At 40.8% G+C, this 17,391-nt stretch overlaps 1 protein-coding gene across 2 annotated transcripts in view; it reads left to right on the top strand.

Annotated features, from left to right (window-relative positions):
- LOC146551536 (protein jagged-2-like) overlaps nucleotides 1–8,818 on the top strand; it is a 49,816-nt gene extending 40,998 nt beyond the window's left edge. For both annotated transcript variants that reach the window (XM_085256321.1, XM_085256320.1), the window contains 5 exons: nucleotides 340–455; nucleotides 562–822; nucleotides 1,320–1,451; nucleotides 5,026–5,185; nucleotides 5,519–8,818. In XM_085256321.1, the coding sequence (XP_085112447.1) occupies nucleotides 340–455; nucleotides 562–822; nucleotides 1,320–1,451; nucleotides 5,026–5,185; nucleotides 5,519–6,024 (1,175 nt within the window). In that variant the 3' untranslated portion in view covers nucleotides 6,025–8,818. The remainder of the gene's footprint in view (nucleotides 1–339; nucleotides 456–561; nucleotides 823–1,319; nucleotides 1,452–5,025; nucleotides 5,186–5,518) is intronic.
- Nucleotides 8,819–17,391: the final 8,573 nt, after the last annotated feature.

The following is a 17,391-nucleotide window of genomic DNA, read 5'->3' as shown; positions in this document are numbered from 1 at the left end:
CAACCATATTTGCAATATCCTCTGTCTATGACATCAAGCAGAGCTAAAAATAGAAAAAGTATCTGAAATGGAGTGAGCTTTTGGCTTGCAGGACTACATCGGCATACACTGACATCATTATTTTGAACTTCCACCATTTTTAATGTAAGCATTCACTACTCTGATAGTAGGTGCTGTATATGACAGAAGAAAAGGAGAGAGAATAATATGTCTACCTAGGGCAGCTCTATGGCTTTCATGTGACTACAGTGAACTCCAGCAGTTTTATAGGATTATAACTTACATTTAAGATTACATTTGACAACTTCAATTGTTGCTTTAATTCTTTCTTCTTTCCAGTCATCGGACTTGGGAAGCCATGCCGTCACACTGACCTACAGTTTCCTCACGGCAGCCGCTGGGAGGAGGAATGTAACACATGCCAGTGTGTCAACGGGAATGTTCATTGTTCCAAGGTTAGGAATACGAGAATGAATCGTAATTGCTAAAGCTAAGCTAGCTCGGTATTAGCTAACTGAGCGTTTGGTGTGGACCCTCTCTCTGAACGCTGAATTCCTCTAGGTGAGATGTGGCCGTAAGCTCTGCATCCTCCCGAAGGCTCTTCCGCCTCCCGAAGCAAACCTTCCGTCCTGCCCCGGAGGTCACGAGTGTGTGGAGCACCAGTTCCTCACCTGCTTCTCGCCACCCTGTCATCAGTGGGGGGTGTGCTCAACGCCAGACCCCCCCACACCTCTGCACACCCAGTGTGAACCTAACAGCGGCTATCTGGATAACAACTGTGCTCACATCACACTCATCTTTAAAAAGGACAAAGTGCCACAGGTGAGTAAATCATACAGAAGTAGGAACTTGAATCGTTGTCTTCTGAATTTTTTTAAGCTTGGTCTGTGGGTCCAGTTACAAAAGCCTTTTATGTCTTATGCTTTAGTGGCACTGAACAAAAATCTGTGGTTTTACATTGCAGGCACAGTTCACATAAACGTGATTCTTAATGTATTCTCCATACATTTCAAGACTTTATTAATATTAACACATGGCTTTTAATATAGAGGACACTTTTACAAAGGGACAGGTGCTGGATCAGCTCTGTACTGACCAAAAAACTTTGAGTCTTAGCAGGGGGAGGGGAAAAGTTTGTCTGGCTGTCTGGGTCATGCCTGTCGGGCATGTCTGAATGGGAACAAATCTGCTCCTCTGACAAAGTGCTGATGAGGCAAGGTTTTCCCCCTGCTGGGGGATGCTTTCGGATTGAATCCATGTAAGAAAGACTTAAAAGGAATGAGAGGAATTTGTTCACCCGTGTTGTCCGTGTGCCGCAGGGAACCACAGTGGAGAACATCTGCTCGGAGCTGAGGTATCTCCCCGTGACTCGGACGCTTGCTGAAGAGCGGGCATTGCTCATCCTCTGTGACCAGTCCTACTCCACCAGTGATGCCGTGGAAGTCGCTTTGGTAATTATTACACACACACACATGCACTTGTGTGCACTTGTCCCACAATGTAAGACTGACTTGTGCCTTTATATTTGAAAAAGCAAAGAGCATTGGTGAGAAGTTTTAGGATGATTCCAAGACAGGAAAAGGAAGAAAGAAACGTTTAGAAAGTCTGTGAAGGTTCTCAGTCATACAGGTCATCATAGTCTAAGGAGCTTGGAAAGAAAAGCGACTTCTTTAAGTTGCTTGAAGATGTTTCACCGCTCATCCGAGAAGCTTCTTCAGTTTGAAATATGTATCTTTATGCAAATAATTCATCCCCCATTATGGCTACTGCATCCACCCACTACCATGATTCTGTGGAGATGCCTCTCTGATCTTTGATCCTGCTTACACGAACTCCCAGTCTTTCCTCCTCACTTGTCCCTTTTTTTCTTCTTCCACTTTATTGAATCGCACATAACCCCCCACTGCAAATTGTTTCCAGTAGAGGACAATAAAATCAGATCTTTTTTCTATTTTTGGTTTATTTCGTCCTTGTTTTAGAAAACAGAGAGAGGAAAGAAAGAAGTATTTGATGCTTTTAACAACATCTGGTTAAAATTTAGCTTTACTTTTGGGAACTTGCCGATCTTGCTCTCCTTCTGCATATTTCTTCTTCTTCCTCTGCATCTTTTCCTTCCCTGTCTTCTTTATCTTCTCCTTTAATATCTGCACAATCTGTCTGATCCCATCTGTCTCCCTTGCTTGCTTTTATTTGCCCTCCTTTATAATTTCCCCCCTCTTTGTTTTAGTTTCTGTATTTCTCACTCTCGGCCACCCAGACTTGAGGGAATCAGTCACATCTAAGCTCTTAATGGAGGGGATTAGTTTTTGTTCCTCTGATGTTTGCAGGCCTGTTTTGAGCGACAGATACAGGAAAAGGAGTGGTGAGCCTGACATCCACCCAAACTCCTCAACAAGGCTTTCATAAAAAGAAGGAGGAAAAAAAATAAAAAGCTCCACTCCCACTTGTTGCGGACTTGTGTTGCAGTGATATGTCACCGCTCAGTTTCACGTGCGAGTGAAATCTTTATGATCTGAGCGCAGGCTTTAACCTGAGCGGAGAAAGAAGTGCGATGCCTGTGTTTCAGAATGCATGTGGGGACGAGTGGTTTGTCTTGGTTTGTGTCCCCTCGAACATGTTGTGGCCTCTTCAAATGTTTTTTAAGGAAAACTGAGGGATGTTCAAGAAGTTGTGGCCAAATATTTGAAAGTGTTTACTTCGATTTGTTTCATCAGACATGCTCATCACAGAGTTGTCCATGGGTGCTGCACAGACCTTTGCAGACTGATGTCCGCTTGTTGTAGGTGTGGCGGTGTTGAATTTATATACAGATATGGAAAAACTAGTAAGGTGGGAAACACTTGTTTATGTTCATGCTGTGTTGGTCCTTTGCTTTAGCGCTTGGCATGGAAAAAAACAGTCATCATACATAAGAAATCTTTTGTAGTGGAGTGTTGGAAACTGTTTTTAATTTTAACAATTTTTTGTGCTTCTTTCTCTTCATGGGGAATTCCACTGTTGTTCCCATTACTGTCCAAGCCAGCGTTTCTACCAGTCAGCGCTCTGTCTGCTGATAGCATCGCAAACGTTTGGCTCGATGCTGTTGGCTTTTTGGAGGCGCTGGTGGAATTTCCTCTGTCTTTGTAGCCATGCATTCGATTTAGTTGAGTTTTATTTATATATATATATATATATATATATATATATATATATACACATTAGGGGTGCAACGATACACAAAATTCACGGTTCGGTTCGATACTTTGGTGTCACGGTTCGATATTTTTTCGATACAAAAAAAATGTTCATGCCTTTTTAATTTGTCATTTATTAAAATTATAAATATATATTTTAACTCAAAAGTACAGTTTTTAAATTTAACCCTAACCCTTATGCGTGTTTTTTATTTTGACAGCGAATGCGCACCTGCGGACCACTTATGTGCAGCCCTGGTTATTTAGCTCATCATATTGCAGCCACAGAAATTCTTTTGTCCATGAAACCATAAAGCTGCACTTTCTTTTTGCCTTATAGTCTGATTTGTCATAACTTCTCCTGCTGCTTTTACACACGCACTCACATAAGCTCAGCGATTCTCTGCGTGATCAACCTCTCACATGTTTAAGCTTGCTGCAGGAGATTTCACTTGTCATGTTTGCATAGTAAGCTAACGATTAATAAGACGATGTCAGAGGAATTGGTGCACAAATTATCATCACTAACCAATCAGTGCTGTCGCTCTCTATACACAGTTCGCACGATTACAAAGTGAAAGCAAAAAAAGCCGCTTTCTGGCACAAGAGGAACTTAAACACTAGAACAGTGATTGTTCTAGAATTGAGCACATGTTGCTGTCAAGTGTGTTAGATACATTTCCTCTCCAAACTGGAACAAAATATGGTAAAAATAAATAAATAAATAAATCCTTCAAGAGTATTTGGGTGTTATTAAGCAAACTCGGACCTCCACACACAGTAAACAATATATAGAGAAAATGATGAACCCCAAAAGATCTCCTTGCAGTCTACAGCATGCACGTTGTGCACTGAGCTCAGTATCTCTGCAATGTGATCTGTCAGTCAGTCTGGAAGTTGGGTGTGTGAATGAGCTGCTGATTTCCTCAGGAGAAGAAAAAAGGAGTGTTTGTCCCCAGGCGAGCAGGGAGCACAGCTGGCCTCTTTTCTATTGTTTGTCCTAATTGAACTACACAGCACACAGCTAATCCCCCAACAACAGCCCTGCATCCCCAACTCCACCTCTCTGTTCTCACCATCAGCACCTTATTAGGCAATTAACTCCACCCTCAGCAGGGGGGGGGGGGGGGTTCACAGCCTGCCAGATGTTGGGAGGAGAATCTCTTTTATTCTGACGGATGAATGTGTTTTTTCTTCTTCTTCTTTTTTGTCTTCTTACATGGCCTCGAGCGAGACTTTGACCATTTGGCGAATGGGACTTCTTTTCTTTCTCCGCTGCACTGAGGGAATCTGTGTTTTGCAAATTTTTTTCCTTTTACCTACAAATCAGCTTTTCTTTACATCGCTGAAAAGCTCTATTCAAAGAGCACTGAAAGGTTTGAGGGAGTATTTGTGTCCCCTGTAATGAAAAGCAACTGTCAGATGTTTAAGATGTGCATTACATATTTTAGTGTGTGCAGGGATCATGATTTGATTGGAACTCTCTCTGTTATTCTTGTCACGATGGTTCTGGTTTTGCTTATCTTCTGGGTTTGGTTTGTGAGAATCAGACTTTCTGGCAGTAGAAAACTAAACGTGACACGATGAACCTTTCAGAAGAGGCACAGAAATGATGTGATTTTAACCAAAAATGAATGCAATGAGATGTTCTCATGTAATCCAGGATTATACAAAAGCAAGTGTCTTCCAGGACCATAATTGAATGAAACCATTAATTCCTGCAATCAGCTATGAAAACACTAAACTTTCTCTGAGCTATACCCACCACATATTCAAATCTAAACGGCGAAACAAGTTATTTTGAATTAAAAAGAGAAATAAATCTTATTGTTCCTGTTCTTCCTCTTTGTAGTCTTTTGAGCAGGATGGAGGATCGAAAGACGGCGACTGTGGACAGATCCAGAAGGTGGCCAGCGCTATCACCACTGCGCTGTCCAAACGCCAGAACAGCACCATCATTCTGGCAGTGGTTGAGGTCAAAGTGAAGGTGGTGGTGGAGTGCCCTACTGTTGGTGAGTTACACATCGGTTCCTCTGTGAGAATTAGTCTACCGTATTTTTGTCATATTTGCTACAACTAGCATTTTTGTTCAATTTATCACTTAAAATTGTGTTGCTCAATCACGAATCACACTGATGTTACAAAATTCTATACAATCACTCTCTGGCCTCTGATCTGCAAGAAAAAACTGAAGCGGTTCCAAATTTAGTCAAATTTAGTTATTATATTCTGTACAAAACAATAGGTACATGCTTTTTTCTTAATTTTGCCGATGGTATGATATATCTTTGTAACATCTTTAAATGCAATGATCTCCTAATATCCCATTAAACCTTCCTCTTCAGGTTACCTGGTCCCAGTTTTGTGCGTGGTCTTCAGCGTTCTCTGGATCTTCTGCATCGTTGTTTGCGTTTGGTGGACCCGCAAGAGGAAGAAAGAGCGTGAGAGAGCGGCCCGATCTGAGGAGACAACAGTCAACAACCAGCTGGAGCCGCTGCGAAGCAACGCTCTCAAGGATAACCGCGACAAAGACGTTCAGTATGAATGCAAGAAACTGATGGGCCCCTCTGACAGGACGTGCGATGGGGCCGAGGGTGAGGAGGACGGGGAGCACGAGGGGGATCAGGCGGAAGACGAGGAAAGGGCGTTGGGCATGGGAGACAAGTGTCCGCCTCAGAAGTGCACCATAACACAGGACAGGGGAATGATGGGTAAGGGAGGGATGATTTGTACAACGCGCAGCGGTCCGCTGAAGGTGCCGCACCGGACAGCGTACAGCCCCAAAGACAACCGGTGTAAAAACCTGAATGCCGCCAAACTCAGCGAGGACATTAAAGATCACTACGTGTGAACCCCACACAGGAAGAGGAGGGACCGTCTGAGTAAAAGGAAGAAACTGCGATGTCTTCAATGTCACTGACTTTTCAACTCTTAAAAGCACCAAAAGTGAAGATTACAGATGCTTTAATTTTATATTTTTTATTTGCCTCGCCTTATTTAAATTCTTCTTCTGCAGCACAGATGTTACTATAAAAAAAAAAAAAAAAAAAGAGGCATGAAAATTAAACATCATGGCTTCGGGATTTCTGGATTGTTACACTGTTGAAATCAAGAATTTTCTTTTCACATTTCTAGATTTTCTGTTTACACACATTTCTTTCTATTTTTTTTTTTTTTGCTTCACTAGAAAAAAACTAACGCTCACGTTTGTTTCTTTGAAACTTTGGAGATTTAACTGAACGTCATTGGCTGGCAGCTGTTAACGCCGTTTCTACTGCGTGGCGTGGTGCATTTGTTTCCTGTCTGCCTTAGCCCACACCTGTGGGCCTTTTCTACACTGTCTTCAAATCATGTGTTTTTATTTAAAGAAAAAAAATACTAAAAACAAGTTTTATATATATATTTAAGTTCTTTGAAAGTTGGCACAAAGTAACCACTGTATAATGCCTGGCATGATTTTTTTTTTGTTTGTTTGTTTACAGTCATAAACATCTTAAAGGTTTATATATCATTTGAAAATAATTGGCACTACTTCCTGCAAGTCTGCATGATTATTTTTCAGCATATTGCTTTAGTAGAAAAGTGCCTTCAGCTCCTATTTTTACTTCTTTCCTTCCTCTTGTAGACTGTACGCAGATTTTAAATACACAAAAAGGGAAAGAAGTCCTAACAACAACTCGATCGCAGTAAATGCTGTTTTCTTCTTTGCATTGTACATATGTAAATATAAAAAATGGCTGTGTATATTTGAGTTTAATAACTTAAGTGATGCTTTGTATCATAGTTATTCTAAAAAATAAGATTGTTTTGTGGTTGTTTCTTTCTTTCTTTTTTTAATTATGTCATTCCGTTTATCAGTGTCTGTTGACACTACGACAGGTTTTAGACAGATTTTTCAGTGCCGGTGGTCCCACTGAGTCATGAAAACTTGTTTAAAGAGAAATTAAGTGTTGATTGTTTGTCTTTATGTTTAGAATTATTTGTTAGAGAGCTGATCCCAGACCTGCCAGCCATTGGAACAGGCTGTGAGGATCAGCTGGGTCATCAGTGCTACAGCTACAGGAACTCCATCATTAACAGTCATTTTCATCTCACTGGAGACCTCCAGAGTGAAATTTTATGAGCATTTGCAATAGTCACCTTTTATTACTTTTGATACTTTTAATTCTACAAATTCAATTTGTAGTGTATTTTCTTTTTTGGGGGGGGGGGTCCATTTGATCTTTTTAAACTTCGGTCCCTGAATTTCATTATCACAGTGTTCAGGGCTAAGTATAAAGCCAGTCCTCCAAAAAATATATTAATATGACTGATGTTATTTTGATTTTATGCCATTTTGTATCCAGATAGGTTCTAATTTATGTATTTGCTCAGTTTTCTGTTGGATTTTTGCTAAATTATGTATTTTCTTTCATTTTCTCCACATTGGACTTGCTGTAACACACCATTGTCATTTATCACTTAATGACTCACTCATAACTGTTGATCTCTACCTTCTAATCCACATTGTTCTTTTACATTTGAAGCAATCCGAGTAGATCCAGATCTAGGTTTCTTTGTTCAGGTTTTCCTCAGTATCATCACTCAAAACGAGTAAAGCTGTTCCCGAAAGCACTTCTTAATTCATTAATGTCATACTCCCTACAGAAATGCATGTACTGACATTTGACAATCATCATTTTGGCATCACAGCAGGCAAGCAAATTGAAGAATTTTGATATTTGTCTTGTCAAAAGCAAAGGCGAAGCGCTGTATGCTATAAATGATGTGTTTCTGTTCATGTCTGGCAGAATGGAAATATAATTTCAAGTTAAGAAAGTTTTTGACTGACGGTTCTGAGGTGCTCTGCCACATGCTGCTTACGAGATTATTGGACACCAAATGGCAAAAAGGAAAACTTTGGTGAATCTTTAATCAGCACTGATGCATCTGATTTCTATTTTCAGTATGTAGAGGACGCAGGGTCCAAACAACTTAAAAGCCCCGCTGCCAGTCTCACTTGAGCCTCTTAGTATGTGAGTTACAAATTTATAGTTCTACAGTCTGCTGACAGCAGAGATGCTGCACAGAGCAGCATGGTGTTAGCTTCAAACAACTCCACGGTAATCATCCACCCAGGGGAAGTGCTGTTTAGCAAGACACTGAAACCTCATCACAGACAGTGTGTTGTGTGAATGGGAACCTGCTTGCAATAGATGTGTCTGTATCCTAATGTACCGCCTCTCCCTGTGTGTATCTACTCTGGTCTAATGAAGGGAACAAGTTGTATTACTGTTGATGTTGTTTGACTGTTGTGGATGTTGTCCAGTCTGTTTCTGCACTAAGAACACACAGGAAGAGAAATGTTTAGTGTTACCTCCACAGCAGTTGCAGGAGGGGGTTGGGGGTCAGTTATCGTCACTGTTTGCAGATGAATATGATGATTTTTTTTTTTTCAATATTTTTTGTTAATGCAGATGCATTCATAGAAAACCCAAATAATTTTTCTCTCAGTAAATTTTTACTTTCTGTTAGCCCCACACGGAGGGCTGAATGTGCAGAACATTGTAATTATTTTGTACAATATTTGGTAAAAGTCTTGGTTTGTTAGTGGAATTTTTTTGTTTGTTCTTAGAACAATACTATTATTTATTAAAGTATTTTATACCAAAGTCTGTTTTGTGTTGTCATTTGTTAAAAAGCTGTCATTGGCTACTGCAAATGCCCTTATAACTGGACCTTTCACTAAGGTACTCTTGAAGCTTTCATTTACCTTCCATTCTGTAACTTGTTCATTCTAGACATTTGAATTCATCCTAAAGTTGTAAAGTGTTTCTATGTATTCATTGTAAAATTCCAAGTTCCATTTAGTTCAAATCAGCACTTTGAAAGGGAACATTTTACATTTGTATTCTAGAATTTTACTTCCTACATAAAAACTCCAACCTCAATTCTCGAGCGTCACTTTCCAGTAAAGTTATATTCATTCGATTTTAAATCCCACACAATTACTTTTTTTTTTAACCTTTTTTCCAAATTAGAACTTCTACATTTTTTTATTTTAGAATGTCACTTTCCATTCTAGAACTTCTTTCCCTCCTTGACTCAAATTGTCACTGGAACTTCAATTTTCATTCAGCAATTGTGTTTTACAGTTTGCAGTTTTTTATTTGCAGACCTAAATTTAAACCTACCGCATGTTTTTGGTGCTAACCTAGTTTTCACTAGTTTTGAGAAAAGGCGCTGTAATCAAGGAGTGTCAAGCTGACACTTCCTTCCTTTTCAAACTAAAAGTCTGTCCACTTTAGGTCACACAGAACTGCTGTATTGGGTCAATATTAGCTTTGCAAAATGTTTACAGGGAGTGTGGTTAAACTCTCCTAAATGAAGTTTGTTCCATAAACTGAATTTGCTTATGTTTCATTTGTAAAGGGTTACGAAATAGGTTTAAATTGCAGGAGTTCACAATATGAGTTGTTTTACCTTTTTTACTTTCTACATTTCTAAAAAAAGAAGAAGAAAAAAGTACACATTTTTTCTGCAATATTTTCTATCCTATCTTATTTTTGTATGTAGCTTGACACCCAAAACATTTCTTTAGCCATGGAGACAATTGCCCAGCATCCCGCTCCCACTTCATTTAGCGCCAAGCCAATAAGAGAAGTCCTTTGCATGACTACATCTGCCCCTTTAATGACATGGTGGGAAATGATTAACAGTAGCCCGCTCTGCATGAAAGCCTTCCAGCAGCTGTGTTGGATATCCTTAATGCTTGGTGGGACGTTATGTGCTATGCTGTGTTCATTAACCCATCAGTTGTTTTGGGAAGAATGGGAAATGTGTCTGGAATCCTGGATGGCATAGCTTTCAGGTCACATGCACGTTCAGTGCACATTTGCTGACCTGCTTGGAGTGGAGCACAATGGGAGAATGAAAAATAATGGCACAGTACAAACAGCAGGAACAAGCGATAGCATTAGCAACTGGTGTCGTCCCACAATGTAGCATGTAAACAGAATTAAACTGCTTGTATCAGAGCACCGCCTTGTAATCGGAAGGTTGCCGGTTCGAGCCCCGGGCCGGACAGTCTCCGTTGTTGTGTCCTTGACACTTCACCTACCGCCTACTGGTGTTGGCCAGAAGGGCCTATGGCGCGACCCTCTGTCAGTCTGCCCCAGGGCAACTGTGGCTACAACTGTAGCTTGCCTCCACCAGTGTGTGAATGTGTGTGTGTGAAGGGGTGGATGACTGGGTGTGTAAAGCGCTTTGGGATCCCTAGGCGGGACTACGCCTACTACGGTAGTAAAAGCGCTATACAAATACAGGCCATTTACCATTTACAGGAGCTGCCAGTAAAATCACATAATCCTCAGACAAACTTGACCTAAGAGGCCTGTTAAAATCACATTGTCCATGTTGGGAATCAGTAATTTAATGGCATCAGCAAATTCCATCTGGTGATAAAGTCCAAGGCTTGGGAAGCCACGCGGAGCATTTGTAACTCCAGCCCATCTAGAAAGTCAGAGCAATAAAGCTTAAGAACTCACTTTATAACAGCAATGTCCTTCCTAATGAACAATATCAACACCTTCCACATGGATCTCAAATGATCTCAGAAAAGATACAAGTGGAAGTGCCTTATGTCCCTCCAGGGGTGAAAAGAGCCAAATAACTGTCTACAAGGAAGTCAAGAACATCTACTTGTGATGTGTTTTGTTTTTAGCTCAGCTTTTTAAGCACATATGGAGGCAAAAAGTTAAGAGGGAAAACATGAACAGCTCCAAATATGTCGTCTAAGGAGCTTGGAAAGAAAAGCATCTGGACTTCTTTAAGTTGTTTTCACCTCTCATCCGAGAAGCTTCTTCAGTTCTAGGGTCAAACGGTGGAGAGTCCCAGATTTAAGCCCTATGAGAGGGTCCCCCCAAAAGGGACAATGGACCCCTAATGATCCTCTACCTAATCACACGAGCCAAGGTGTGAAAACGGGTGTAGGTCAGCTCATTGTGAAACCTAGCCCCACCCTATCATGAGATTTCCTGAGGTCAGATGGCCCAGGATGTGAGTGAGTATTAAGGAAGGGAAGGGATCTCAGAACTGGATTGTAGATGGCAGACAGTTGGTGTCGTAAGCCACCGCCTCTGTTCAAATATGGTCGCTCACAGTGGGCATAGATTCAATTCAATTCAATTCAATTCAATTCAGTTCAATTCAATTTTATTTATATAGCGCCAAATCACAACAAAAGTCACCTCAAGGCGCTTTATATTGTACGGTAGATACAGAGAAAAGGCCAACAATCATATGACCCCCTATGAGCAAGCACTTTGGCGACAGTGGGAAGGAAAAACTCCCTTTTAACAGGAAGAAACCTCCGGCAGAACCAGGCTCAGGGAGGGGCGGCCATCTGCTGCGGCCGGTTGGGGTGAGAGAAATAGATGGCCTCTTTCCCTCCTCTTTCAAACCATCTGTCTTCTCTGTCCAAAATGTGAACATTGGCATCCTCAAAGGAGTGACCTTTGTCCTTTAGATGCAGATGAACCGCTGAGTCTTGTCCTGCCGAGGTGGCTCTTCTATGTTGTGCCATGCGTTTATGAAGTGGCTGTTTGGTCTCTCCAATGTAGAGGTCTGAGCATTCCTCGCTACACTGTACAGCATTCCAAATATGTCAAAATCCACAAGCTTCCTTTTGTGCAATAACAAATTCTACAATAAGACAAAGCCCAACAGGCAGGCAGACATTTAGGTATTAAGAAAATCAAAGATCCAAAGTTGCTTTCCATCAGTTTTTGACAAAATAAAAAAGAAATTATATTGTTTTAGTCAAAATAATAATTTTCTTTAAGGGAAACACAAATTGCTTACATACAATCCAAGACTGGGTACAGTAGGCTGGACAGTCTATTTAGTAAGTTTAAAAAATATGAAATTTTCCAACACATTGAACAATAGAAGCATGTCTCATATATAGAGTACTGTTTAGAAATATGTACCTACATACAAAGTGCAAGTAAACATAATTAACCTCCTTTTCCATTCTTTTTAACATTACAACATGGCTATTTAAGTTGTTGCTACCAGGATGGCTAACTAACCAACTCTTCCAAGTTGGTCCCTGTCATGCTTGAAGAACTCTAACTGATGGGAGATGTGTCGTGGATTCACGGACCATTTGATGCTTGTCATCCTGGATAATTTAAACTACCAACTCAAAATCGTTTCTATGGTGATAACATCAAGACGTTGCTTTGTGCTTAACTGAAAAGTTATCATCCTCTGTACCTAGAAGGATGACTCAATGTGGCAGATAAGCGGCTGAAAAGAATGATGCGCGCAATGTGTAATGATTGATAAACTGTGTTGCAGGTCGGCCAGTTGGTTTCTTGGATGCTGTTAACGGTGCATGGATGCGAAGTTTGACAGTTTGAAGCGGTTCAAAAAGTCTGGTCAGTCTGGATGCTGCACACAAATCAAGAGAAATGTTATTATTTACTTTCACTTTCTGCAATATTAGCTTGATGATTATGCTTTTTTTTCTAGTCTTTTTTTCCTTCAGTTTAGAAAAAACGGATGTTTGAGTCTGGCAGCACGGTGGCACGGTGGTTAGCACTGTTGCCGCGCAGCAAGAAGGTCCTGAGTTCAATTCCAACATCAGGCCGGGGTCTTTCTGTGTGGAGTTTGCATGTTCTCCCCGTGTTTGCGTGGGTTCCCTCCAGGTACTCTGGCTTCCTCCCACCGTCCAAAGACATGCAGCTTGTGGGGATAGGTTAATTGGATAATCCAAATTGTCGCTAGGTATGAATGTGAGTGCGAATGGTTGTCTGTCCCTGTGTGTTGGCCCTGCGACAGACTGGCGACCTGTCCAGGGTGTACCCGCCTCTTGCCCTATGACAGCTGGGATAGGCTCCAGTGCCCCCCGCGACCCTGAAAAGGAGAAGCGGAAGCGAATGGATGGATTTGAGTCATCTGAGGCTTTTTCTAGTAAATCAACTTGCATCCATTGTTCACCTTTTATACACGCCTGTGACTGCCTCAGTTTTTCAGGAAGACTTACCTGGCATCATTGTGATATCAGAAATAAGTGAAAGTGTCAGAAGTCAAATAAATCCAAAGAGTTCCAAGCAAAGAAAGTTTTTATCAACATCAAACATTTAATATTATAGACTGTAACTTCTGAGCTGTCCTTACCTTTGAAAATGCTGCAATTTTTTTATCCATCCCTGGAAAATACAACAACCGTACAATTGCTAGTAGACGCATTATGTAGAAACAGTTTGTGTGTTTGGTGATATTTGGTGCACAGCATTCATAGACATCATTCTGTCTATGAATGCTCTTCTTCAGCAGCTAGTTAGATTTCCATCTTCACCAAAAATACATCACATATCATCACTAGCTAGGATGTAGCAAATGAAAAATGAACCCACTCAACAGTAATATGCATTAACCTGCTTGTCAGATCTAATTACTCATTAACTCAGGGTGCAGGAACACTCTTCCAGCCTTCTTTAACCACAGGGTAAACTGTGGTGATAAACAGATGGTCATAAATATTGGTCATGCCTTTATGATCACATGGTCTACAGCAATGCTCAGGTAGGTGGTCTTGTGTTTAAATGACGCTCAGTTGGTACTAAGATGCCCAAAAATCTATTCTTAACTTACACGAGTGACATCCAGTGTGGTCTTCTGCTGCTGTCGCTTATCTGCCTTAAGGTTTGACTTATTGCACGTTCAGAGATGCTCTTCTGTACATCTTAGTCAGCTCAAAGCAGTCTTCCTATTCTCCTCTCACCTGTAGCATCAACAAAACAGTTGGTCATCATAAATTTCTCAGATACTCAGACTAGCTCGTCTGGCACCAACAAAGCCACTTAAATCACTTTAATTGCCCATTCTGATGCCCTGTTTACATGTGAAAACACAATGAGTTGCTGCCATCTGATTGGCTGATTAGGTATTTAAGTTGACGAGCAGTTGAACTGGAATACCTAACAAAGTGATTGAGTGTGTAAGAGAAACATAACAGTACCAAAGATATTTTCAAATCGGTTGTATTTTGAACAAATACAACTTATGAAAGGTTGAAACTGAATAACTGGATCTGACTCCATAAAAAACAGTGTTAGTTTATTTTTTATTTTTTTTATTTTTATAAAACTATCAATGTCTTAGTTTCATTATATGTTGTTATGTACTTTAAGTACAATAAATTGTTTGTGAAATATTACATTCTACTTTTATTTACATTCCACACAGAAAAAAAAGCTTATGCCAAAAACACTGATTTTAAGTAATTTGATTAGATGTAAAATTTCCATGCCATTTTGTGACATATGTACAATGTAAAACATAACATTGATTGACATCTGGTCAAATAACATTTACTTAATTACTTGCATACATTCATTTTATACCAAGCACATTTTCTTCACAATTTTTGATATTTCAGTTCAACTCAAAATTACTGCCTTACCTTTATTGAAGGTCAAAAATATTTTTAGAAAGCTTATTTCATGCACTGATGTTTTACTTAAAGAAAAAAAATATTGGTAGTATAACGCACACTGATCTAATATAACAAAAGAAAGAAGAACATTTTAAGTTTTCTTTGGTGGCAGTGCCAAAATGTGTCAGTATAACTAACATCCCAGCTATAACTCTATAACTTGTTTTTTTTTTAAAGCCTATGGAGATAATTGTTACTGATATTTCACTAAAAAGCTACAAGTGTGTACGGCAGAGTGACTCTCCAACGGGTAACCGGGCAGTGTCTACTTCGTCAGGGTTTCACAGTAAAATCCGAGCTATTCCCTGACCTGCTGGTCTGGCGCCGCTTAGCTTTTAAACACAATGACCCAGATATAATGAAGCTGAGAGGCTCAGTGACTTTTCCCGGCCTCCTCCAGCTTCCCACACAAACAGAAACTGTCATGGTCCCCGTGCCTGCTCGGCTGGCCCTGTGTGGCTACATGTTATGTTTTGTCTTTTCTCTCTCTCCTCTCTCTCTGCTCGCTGCCTGGGCGGAGCTCATTGTGAGCTCCCGGCCTCCACCACCTGTAGGCAATCACCTGTGGCTCCTCACCTTGTTTGCTCCCGCTACTTAAGGCAGTGACTGAGAGCACCTCGCCGCTGGACTATTGAATAACGCTCGTCAGTGCTACTTTAGCCTCAGCCAGTTTTGAGCTCTGTCCGTGAAAGTTCCGTGCTAACCCTTGTTCTCTGTATGCAGATTTCTCGTGTTTGGTTTGGAGACTCTGGACGCTTTTCCCGACCCCGCTCTGCACCCCTGGGAACCCTGGCCCCCTTCTCCTTCACCTGTATATAGTGCACCTGGAGTGTGTAAATAAACCTGTTTTTCTGAGATTTCAGTCTGCGCCGAGTCCTCCCTGCTCCTCCGTGACAGAAACCTCTCTCTGCACACACCTGTTTCTGCCTGATCACCAGCAGCGAGCTTTCACGCACTCTCACACCCAAGCACTGACAAATAACTGCCACAATCTCTATTCCTGGACCAGGTCCCAGCAAGCGCTGGTATCCAATTTATGTCTGAAAGCTGCTTAGAACGCATTGCCCAATAATAAACAACAACAACAGCTGGAGGTGTTACAGTGTGTTCTCTTTTCAAAAAGTGTTTAGTTTTGGTTTGAGGATTTTTTTCAAGTGAATTAGCCCAGGTTTCTATCCCCATACCATGATTATGCGGAATTGTTGCTTCAGACAGAATTTATGTTGTTGAATTTTTAAAGGATTAACATTTTTTAAAAGAATTAAAATCTTTTGTAGCATTGAACTAGTTGAATGATACGCCCGCATAAAAACAAACTGCTTTCAACAGCCTCACCTAAATTACTTCATTGTAATGTAATGTCTTATCTCTTTGATCCAAATGTTTTCAGCAAGGTTTCTGAACCTGAACCAAGGGTACAGAGTTTCATTTCACCAACATGTCGACATTGTTTTGGTCTTTTCTCAGTTTAAATTGAAGCCTATTATGTAATCCTATTGCCATGCATTTTCCAGAACTACTTACCAAAGCCTAATTTTGAATTCAACCTCAATTGATTTGAGCCCTCAGTCCTTATTTTATTGCCTTGCATGGTTTACAGGTATTATAAAACCAAACTTGGATACTGCTGTAGCTTGTCCAGTCACTAAATATTAGTCTAGATTACAAATGATTAAAATTAGTCCCTCAAATTGCTTTGAGCACTTCATTTATTGCCCCTTACATCTTCAGGATTTGTTCCACTATGTTTACGTCTAAAGTCTTTAAGCTTCTTTTTCAGTACTTCCTCTCTTGCTTCTTTGTGTAATCACAGAATAAGGCTGTAGCCGGGCTTGGTCAGTTTAATTGAATTCTTACACACCAAACTAAGTCTGAAGCAGACTGAGGCTCAGGGTTTAAAGGGTTTGACAGTTCATTACATAGATGTAAGAGGAGCGTGGAAACGGGTAAGGAGACAGAAGCAAGAAGTCTTCAGGATCAGACTGATCCTGAAGACAGCAGGATTCCTCGTCGTTGCTGGCCACACCTTGGCCTCACTGTTGGCGGTGAGCCCTCTGACTCCTCCCAGGGTTAGGGCCGAATCCACATGTTCAAACGGAGATGAAAGGCCCCCAGTAGGAAGGTTTGCCGGTGCCAATACCAACTGCCTGCCAAGTAAGCCCTGCTTAACATGCGCTTCCAGATGTTACTGACGCTGATTATTCTGCTCTTTGGCTCTCCCTGGAGTCAAGGAGGGAGCCTCCGCTTGACCCCTTCACATCAAAGTGTGGAGGAGGACTCAAAACAATGAGCACTTCCAGAGAAGAGCGAAGGTCTTATGTGTGTGTTTATGTGAGTGTAAGTGTGTGCAGAGTGAGGAATCAATGATTTATGAGGGTAAGAAGTGGGTTGGGCCTCTCATCTGAATAGTTGACATTAATGCCTATGTCCTGTGGGTATGAATCCGGAGAGCAGAGAACTGACTGACTATGAGCTCACATTCGCATACTTTTGCTCATAATTCAATCCACACTGTACTCTACATACAGTATTGTGCTTCACAGTAAGAAGTACTTACATCCTTGAATGGGAGCTGTAATACTACCAGAGATGAGAAGTAATATAGTACAAGAATTTTCAAGCATCTGCACTTTACTGGAGAATGTTTCTGCTAACTTTTTACTTTCACTTACTTTTATCAAGGGTTAAAGTGAGTCAGAATGATCCAAACAGCGCGTTTGGTGCAGACCTCCA

The sequence above is a fragment of the Mchenga conophoros genome, linkage group LG19 (assembly GCF_057382185.1).
Source record: "Mchenga conophoros isolate Kocher_MC1m ecotype Shallow Benthic linkage group LG19, M_conophoros_male_GT1.1, whole genome shotgun sequence".
In the NCBI taxonomy this organism is placed as follows: domain Eukaryota; kingdom Metazoa; phylum Chordata; class Actinopteri; order Cichliformes; family Cichlidae; genus Mchenga; species Mchenga conophoros.
This window is presented reverse-complemented; position numbering and strand designations above follow the sequence as displayed.